Here is an 8,681-nt window from a genome sequence, read left to right on the forward strand (position 1 = left end):
GTCCTGCTGGCACAGCGGTCTGTTTTACCTTCTGATATTCAAAAAACACAGGCTCAAAATACATTGATCTAAGTAAATTTAATCTCATGCCCATTTGAGAAGACTGGCAAGCCGTTGGAGAGGGCTGCAAGCAACGGCTGAGACAGGCAGAACTGCCTGAGGAAACCTGGGCATGTACCAAATCACATGATTTTGTGCTTTAAATTGATCTTAATTCCTATCAAAAGACAGACATCTTTCGTATTCCAAACAGATCCTGGTAGCAGAGAAGATACAATGATTAGAACACAGCGGCAGGAGCGGAGGGGCAGAAAAAAGCCGTAGGACAACACTGGAGTCTCTCACCAAGTCTGGATTCGCCCAGTGTCCCTTCAGAGCTGCAGAAACCTTCCCGATGATCAAGTCGTTCATTTGCTGTGTGGCCTCTGGGTTGTCCCTAATTCCAGAAGGAAGAAGAGAGAACACCGTTATGCTGTGCTCGTTCTAAATACCAAAAGCTCCCGGGCTTTCAGTTTAGATGGTAACAAATGTACGTAGGCAGTGACAGCCTGCAGTTTGCTGATGTGAGAGATGTCCCCTATGAGGCTGCTCCTTTCTGAGGGCGATTTACAGGCATGTGGCTCTGCGGGGCTTACTGGGAGTCTGAGGGCTGCCAACACCGAGTCAGAGCTCACCTGGTCAGAAGGCACATGAGCTGGCGCACCTCCTCCCGCATAGTGGCTGCGCCCCGGCGCAAGTTGTAGTCAAAGAGCTCTCGGATAAGGCCCTGGGACACGAGGATGTGCCTGATGGCAGAGTTGGTGGCCAAAGCCCGGAGCAGCGTTATGCAGTGCTCGGTGACGGCTGAGGCACAGCCGTAGCACTTAGTTGACGACGTGTGGCCACAGCCTAGAACAGACAAGGCACGATACTGGCTGGCAGTGAACGTGGGCTGGACGGTGGTGCGCGAGGACTTTGTGGCTGCCTCTCTCTGCTGGAGATCGTATTCCAGGAGCTCCTTTCGAGAGGCAAACACTTTCTGGAAACACAGAACAGGAGAAAGGGAAGTTGTGGAACAGCGAGGCAGCACAGGAATGGTAATCCCATTCACAGGTTATCTGCACTGTGTGTTTTATTTTCTGGAGAAACATTTTTAACCAGGTATCTCAAAACTTTAAATTTTTCATGTCAATGGCAGACTTGGGCGATCCATTAGAAATACCAGCCTAACTGCCAGATATCTGCCCTGTTTAGAGGCTTGTCGCCTACATCACACACACTGGAAATGGGGCAAATCCATAGCATTAATGGTGAACATAGCTTCAGAAATTATTGTTTTGTTATTTCTCTGAAAATAGGCAGCTGATACCTATTGTCAATGACAGCATTAAACGCAGAATGGCAGCATCTTATCTTCTATTTCTGACACACACTGTATCTGGCGACAGAAGAAAACGCGCGATCCCAACTCAAAGCAAAGCACGTCTTACCTGGATGATTTTGGAAAGTTCATCGAAAGAGTTCTTGCAGTCACCACAGTACTCCTGGGCTAACTGGAGAATGTACCTATTCACACTAGCTGAGGTAGAACTGATCCCTCCACTGCTTCCAGACTCATCCTGGAACCGAGGGGAAAACAAAAAGCAATCATGTACAGAGGCTCCGCACAAAACCAACCACTGCAGAACAGCATCTGAGGCCAGCACCTTCCGCTGCCTTTGGCAGTTCTCAAGGCCAGTGTCCCACCAGCCTGGGCTTCGGGGCAAGATCCATCTGTCCCTCGTTACCTGTGGCTTTTCGGGAGCCGCCTCGTTCACTTTACACAGCAGGTTTTCCAGCTGCGGTCGGTGTCCCATGAGCTGGTGATACACTCTGTCAGCCTTGTCCAGGAGAGTGTTGATATTTGTCACTGCCTGAGAAAAACAAAGAACAAGAAACTCTTATTTTATGTTCAGACCTGACCTCCAAGTCTTCTGTGGCTTTTGTAAAGCACTGAATTGTCATTTGAAGAATGATTTATTAGATGGAGCAAGGGATGCCTTGAAGGAGCACTGTTTTGCATGTGCTCCCTTGAGGGCTGGACCGCTGGTGCCCCTACACTGTTGACCAGGCCAAGAGATACAGCATTTCATTAATGAATCTGCTAATTAGTCTCACCTTTTTCCGATCTTCTTCGTTTTCTATTGGATCCACTGCACAGCAAGGCTTGGCGTACAACATGAAGTCAAAGCGAGCGTATTTACAGAACCCACAGGCATTGCAGAGGAAGGGATCTTTCTCGTCATAGTTAATGGATCTGAAAGGCAAGAGAGAGGACAAAGGAAGCAGCTGAGCTTTAGCAATGCAGCTGAGCCTGGGAACGGACTCAGTAAAGGGTGGCCCTTAAAATGTCTAACCTACTAAAGCGCCCTGAGGAAACCACATGTGAAATACATGAGGTGCATGAGAATCAAAATCTACAGATCAGGCAACAACAACAAAAAAATCCTGACAGAAATGGGGCCACGTTCTGGCTGGAAAAGCAGACAAGATGTGAACTGGTTCCTCGTGATTCTCCTTTAACTACACGATCCCCAGCAGAACGCCAGCCCAGGGCACTGTGCCCTTTCCAAGCACCCAGATAAAAGAAAACCATTCTGGTTTGTAAGGTCGAGGCTTTCAATAGCTTTCACTCTTTACCCAGTGGCAGTGGGACCAGCTACAAGACACTCATTATCCCACTGCAGGCTGGAGCAGCACAGCACAGAGTTACAGCTCCCACAGTTCCAGAGGGGATGTGGAAACCTTTCAATACAGCAGCAATCACCAATCTATGGAAAGAGTCTGCTGAACATCTTGAATCCCGTGAGGATTAGAGAGGAATATGGGGCTACCACAAGGGGAGAAGAGGTATCGGGTAAGGAGACAAACCACAAAAGAGAAGGATTTCTATACTGCAGTGAAAGCTCGACTAGGGCACAGTGAATTACGCCCTGAGCCCTGCTCTGAACAAGGAGAGTACAACAAAAGCTGAGAACAGACAGGCGAGCACTGTCCGTCCTGCACACTGAGCCAGGGATCCTGGGGAGAAACTCCCCCGCCATCATATGACGGAACTCCAGCCTCGCGCCCTTGAAGAGGGAGGCCAAAAATAACCTTCTCCTGGGAATTTTCTTTTTTAAACTTCAGAGGGCTTGATCTCAAACTTGTGCGTTCTCCCAGCATCGTCGTATCAGGTTCCCTTTGTCAGGCTGCATTAACATTAAATCCCTGTAAGCCTGTTTTATACTTCTCGACTAATTTGATTGTGGGGCCGCACGCACCACAACCGGGCTTTTCAATAGCAGGGTATTTTGTTGAACATCCAACGCAGGCGACAGCACGAGGGCTCCGTGAAGCCCTGGCGCTGGCTCTGTGGGGAGGAGGGAGGCTGACGTACCTGCACTTGTGGCACTGGTACACGTTCTCGCCGCAGTTCCCGCACACCCCCGGGTTGGCTGGGACGGAGGCGCTGCAGCGGGGGCACTGCAGGGTCTCGGTGGAAGCCTGGTAATTCTCATAGAAATCTGCAAATTCGATCATCAGGTTCGAAGCCACGATGGGCAGCGGCAGATCGATCTTCACCTCCGTCTGGCCTGGGGTCAGCTGGACTTTCTTCGCTTTGTGCCAACGAGCCGGCCTGGGAAACGGAAAGCGCACGGCGTGGTTTTCCAGCGGGGAAGCACCCTCCCTGCCCACGCATGAAGCGGAGCCAAACGCAACCGTCTCAGCTCCAAATCTACTTTAAACGGGATGAATGGAGAGCAGTTCTAGGATTCGTTTCCTTAGCTTCTGTACTGACATGATATGGAGCCAGAAATACATTTTAAGCCTTTATCCCCTTCATAGAGAGACTGTTTAGGATTAAAGAGCTGTTGATGCCTCATGGAAAAACTTTAATTCTACAGACATTTTCTAGGGATTTTCACCTCCATTTTTTTATTAGTAAGGACATTTGCATGAAAACAGGATATTTATTTCTAAAGATCTCATCTGCTCCCACTGCTTATTCTCAACCTGAAGTCAGAATCCTCTCTTTGTGACATCATAATCCTCTCCACAGCAGCCACTTGTGATGTCACAGAGGATTAAGACTTCAAATAAGCAATAAGCGGCGGGTGCAGATTAATCCCTAAGCCGAAGAGATCTGATTCTGGTGAGAACATCTCCAGAAGTAAGAAGGGAAAGCATATAAGCAGAACTGGCTCCAGACTGAGGAGCCATTTTTCGTAGGTAAAGCAGCAGTCAAGAGTTGGGCCATCCAACTTCTGATTTTAATTCTACTACATGGCTTCAAACGAGGCAGGTTAACACTTTCTGCATTTCTGGACATGCTGCAAGGTCCAAACCCCTTTCCAAGTCAAGCTCCTCCAGGAGGTGCTCTTGGTATTGATACCGTTTCCACACAATTCAGTTAGGTACTTAAAACTGAGCCTGTACAAAGTTTGTACACACAAATTTTACAGGCGTTTTTCCAGCTCTAGGTGCAACTTGGATCTTGTCTTCAACAATTTACTGTAGGGGGCTCAGAACAATCCCACCCATCGCAGGCTGGCAGTGATAAGAGCAGTCTAAGAAGGAACGTTAGCTAAAAGCAGCAGCCAGGCACCTCAGCACAAACCGTAACATCAAACTCCGAGACTTTCTCACAAACCCCGTGGATGAACGTACTTGTTTTTCAGCTCCACTATGGCTTGCACTGTCCTGTTGTTGTAGTAGAGGTTGATGGTTCGCACCATTTTGGTTCGCTTCAGGTCCCCGATCTTCACCGTCACCTTGCTGATGGTGTGGCTGCCGATGAGTTTCACCACCTGCTGAGAGGTGGTGTAACGCGTGTCCACCTTAATGGGGCCCCCGATCTTCCCCTTCCCTTTGCGGTTGGTGTGGCTGCCGATGAGTTTCACCACCTGCTGAGTGGTGGTGTACCGCGTGTCCACCTTAATGGAGGAGAGCTTGATGTACTGGAAAGACAAAAACAGAGACACAACACCTGCGTGATTACACCCAAAAAAACCTTAGAAACACTGCAAACCACGCTGCTGTGACCAGCTGGGACCTCTGTAACCAGAAAGGGTTTAAGAGCAGCAGCTACTTACGCAGAATGGCACCTCTGGGTTGTTGCAGACGAGGCAAGGATCGCTCTCCAAGTAATAGCCATCAAATTCCACCAGCCCAGACAGCGTGCTGGAATGAGGGGAAGAACACCGACATACATCATTTGGCATCCACTGAAATCTATATTCTCCAACTGGTCCTAATATTTTGTAATATTTACCAAAAAATGACAGTAAAGAAGCTAAAGCCAAACTACTGCTGATAGCACTCAGAATGTCAGGTTTTTCGGGTGGCAGAAAGGAACCTGCTGCTCTCCCAAGAGCCACTGCAGCAAGCAGGCGATCTCAGAGGGGTCCTTCCTGCACCACCACTTTATTAGAAGAATCCCTGTGGATCCCTGTGGATCGCAGCTGAAGAGCTCTTTAGAGAAGCGGAGCAAAGTTAGCAGTAACTCACTTGTAAATGTTGGAGTTGGGGTGGTTGGTAAGAATGTGGTTTTGAGTGCGGAGGATCTCCACGGCCTTTTGGGAGTATTCCTTCAGCTGAAATGCAATTAGGAAAATACTGTCTTCTCAACTTTTTTTTATTGCTACAAAGATTTCTCATCTTGTGGTGCTCCAGGTCCCCCAGAAGACACACACGCACTATTCCCACAGGAATTTATGTGGTTACATCATTACGCAGGAATGTAACAGACCCTAAAACTAGACCTTCACCGCAGTAACAGCGCTATTCGTCAGCCAATCACTGCAAATGCCTGCCCAGATGCGTACAGCATTCCCAGCTCTTTAACCGCACACTTGCAAGTATCAGTGCATCTCAATTATTTGTTCTCAAGCCCACTGGTCCCCTAAGAAATCTCACCACTGCCGTTGTTCAAAAGTTGTGGTTACAAAAGATTTCTAGGAGCTGAAATGTATAAACTGGAGCTAACAGATAAATGTATTTTCCCACAGAGGTTTCCTGTGGGAAAGAAGTTTTCCTCTAACTAACAAAAAAACAAAACCCGACACTCTACCCCCACCAAAAAACCTCCCACCGTAAAACCTGGAACAGCGAAATAAAAATTCCACACTCCCTGGGTTTTTTAAGGACCTTGACCTCAGATTTTGAAAACAATAAGAATTCCCCCCACCAAAAAACCCCCCACCGTAAAACCTGGAACAGCAAAATAAAAATTCCACACTCCCCGGGTTTTTTAAGGACCTTGACCTCAGATTTTGAAAACAGTAAGAATTTCCACCAGAAGCTCTTTTGACAGAAAACCTGTCCCAGATGTATCTTAAAGGAGCACTAACAGAACTCCTAGAACAGCAGGAGCTGGGGTGCTGTACCTCCTTCTCAGAAGGACACCGCCATACCTTTTTCTCAGTCTGCTGTGTTTTCAGAGAGAAGTATCCCAGGAGATCCACGAACTGGGCAGCCTTTCTTCCATAGGCGGGAAGTTCTGGCCAGATTGACCACATGAGGTCCAGGAGCAGCTCCTGCTGGGACTTGTTAGAGTTCCTGCCAAGTGGATTACGGATCAGTTAGCCCTGTGAAGACAGCTAATAGAAACTGTGCGGCACACGAGCTTATTCAAAAGGAAAATACATGCTACAGTTCAAACTTGGCAACTACTATGCTGAGTTAAATCTCATCACTTCTTGCCGCCAGCTGTTTTCTAGCACCCCCTGAAATGAGAGCTGCTGTCTTGCAGCAACTGAACAGAGTTCTGAAGGAGTTCAGCACCCTGAAGTGATCCTTTTTCCTACATAACTCTCACCTTTTTAACTCTATGAGTCTGCATCTGCCTCAGAAACCTGCCTGCCCACAAAGTCCCACTCCCATACATGTCAGGAGCCAGATTCTGCAGACAGAAATAAAATGCCTCTTGCAGATGATAACTGAAGTTGATCAGTAATGAATAAGTCACAACTTGTACCTCCAACCAATAACCGCAGAACAGAGTGAGCAATTCAAGGGGCTGCAATCATCTGCACGCTCCAGCAGCCCTCAGGACAGGGGCTCAGGCGTGGACTCTTACACAAGGACAGAGCTCTTGCTACCTGAGCAGAGGCCAGGCCAGGGCCCTCCTCCCAGCTCACCTGTAGATGTGCAGCGCGAGGCAGTGGGCCTGCCATCTCACAGAGGATGAGTTGGACTCCAGCAAGAAGCAGCGCAGGAACTGAATGAGGGTCTCCTTATCGGCAAACTTGTTCAGCTGGTTCACCAGTGCTGTACACAGCTGATCCTCCTGGCTGCCCGAACTCTCGCCTAGGGACACCAGGTGGCAGGAGAAAGAGAGACTTAAACTGATGAATGGAGTAACTCACGGGCAGGCTGGCTTCCTCTTTTCTGATTGTATAGTGAGGATCGTATAGTGGGGACAAACTACTGTGTTTCAGGCTACAACCAAGTTTAACGCTCCTTTCCTTTTCCAAAAGTATAAGCCAGTACTCCTGACCAACAAGGGAGAGAACTGCTGTGAAACTTGCCGGTAAGGACGTGAGAAATGTGCTACACGACCTGATAAAATGAAAAGCATCAACCACAGGCAATGAAAAGACTCCCAGGAAATCATCTGATAGAGAAAGCCAAAACAGTCTCTTGAAGAAAAGCCAAGAGCGAATTTACGCCCATGACTTTTACAGGAAAGCTTAATGACTTTCCCAGGACTTTGGATATCCATTAAGCAGCAGCCCTGGCTCCCACAGAGCTCACGAGTCAGAAGAAACAAGTCTGAACATAACCACTGAAGAGCAGAGCTAACTGGGTGTGCATCTCCAGTACTTTTTTTAATCCCCATGAGCATTTCGATCTCCTACAATCCCAGACGAGTAAGTTAGGTGAAAGCTACTTCATCAGTAGAGTAACTTCCATTAGACAACTGAATTTCAGCCTCAGCTCCTAGGGCGCACTGCTTCACTTTGCCCCTCTCCAATCTCACTGTGTAAAATTAGTGCTCTTCTCCTAATTGCAGCTGTAGTCTGCCTCAACCATCATCCTTTGGCAGCAGTGGGATTTATCACAACGAGAAGTAAGCACTTCTCTCTAAATTGAATCAAAAGGCTGAGAGGAGCAGACTTCATCCCTAAAACCACCATGGACCAGGGTGCAGCTGCAGCTCACCCTCTCGCTCCTTTTCCTTTTCTTCTTTCTTGCTCTTTTTAGTGGAGGATTTGCTCTGTGTTGCTGGCTGCCCGGAGCCCGACGCTGCAGGAGCGGAGGTGGAAGAGGTGCTTGATGAGCCAGAGGATGAAGCCACAGACAGCACTTTACTGCCACACAGAGCACAAGACAGCAGCTGCAGGAGAACCGGTGACACTCCTTCATCTACCAGGAAGCTGACTTGAAGGAGGAAATAGAGAACCGCTGCAGAGAAAAGAAGAGAATCTTTGAAGCCTGAATTAAAAAAAAAAAAAAAAAGGCAAAAAACCTCCCAATCTAAACCAAAAACCCCTTTGAACATGACCAGGACCATCCCACGAACTCTCAGAACCTTCCTGTCCCTACACTACAGAGCATTTGGGTACACCCAGGTAAAGTGTTTCATCCCAGTTTACATACTTGGAACAATGGCAGCGCAAGCGCGAGAACACAGATCTCCTAAATCCTGTCCTCGTCAGCTATCCACTACACCCGCCTGC

General features: G+C 48.1%; 1 protein-coding gene across 1 annotated transcript in view; it reads right to left on the reverse strand.

Moving 5' to 3' along the window:
- Positions 1-8,681, reverse strand: part of UBR4 (ubiquitin protein ligase E3 component n-recognin 4) — a gene marked incomplete at its 5' end in the record, with an annotated part of 72,044 nt that overhangs the window by 22,764 nt on the left and 40,599 nt on the right. The window contains 13 exons of the mRNA XM_010137285.1: positions 346-436; positions 675-1,018; positions 1,470-1,598; positions 1,767-1,892; positions 2,137-2,275; positions 3,398-3,637; positions 4,669-4,808; positions 4,905-4,958; positions 5,094-5,181; positions 5,509-5,594; positions 6,414-6,558; positions 7,140-7,308; positions 8,164-8,406. Of these exons, the coding sequence (XP_010135587.1) occupies positions 346-436; positions 675-1,018; positions 1,470-1,598; positions 1,767-1,892; positions 2,137-2,275; positions 3,398-3,637; positions 4,669-4,808; positions 4,905-4,958; positions 5,094-5,181; positions 5,509-5,594; positions 6,414-6,558; positions 7,140-7,308; positions 8,164-8,406 (1,994 nt within the window). The remainder of the gene's footprint in view (positions 1-345; positions 437-674; positions 1,019-1,469; positions 1,599-1,766; positions 1,893-2,136; positions 2,276-3,397; positions 3,638-4,668; positions 4,809-4,904; positions 4,959-5,093; positions 5,182-5,508; positions 5,595-6,413; positions 6,559-7,139; positions 7,309-8,163; positions 8,407-8,681) is intronic.

Source organism: Buceros rhinoceros, unplaced genomic scaffold (genome assembly GCF_000710305.1).
Source record: "Buceros rhinoceros silvestris isolate BGI_N320 unplaced genomic scaffold, ASM71030v1 scaffold12860, whole genome shotgun sequence".
Lineage (NCBI taxonomy): Eukaryota > Metazoa > Chordata > Aves > Bucerotiformes > Bucerotidae > Buceros > Buceros rhinoceros.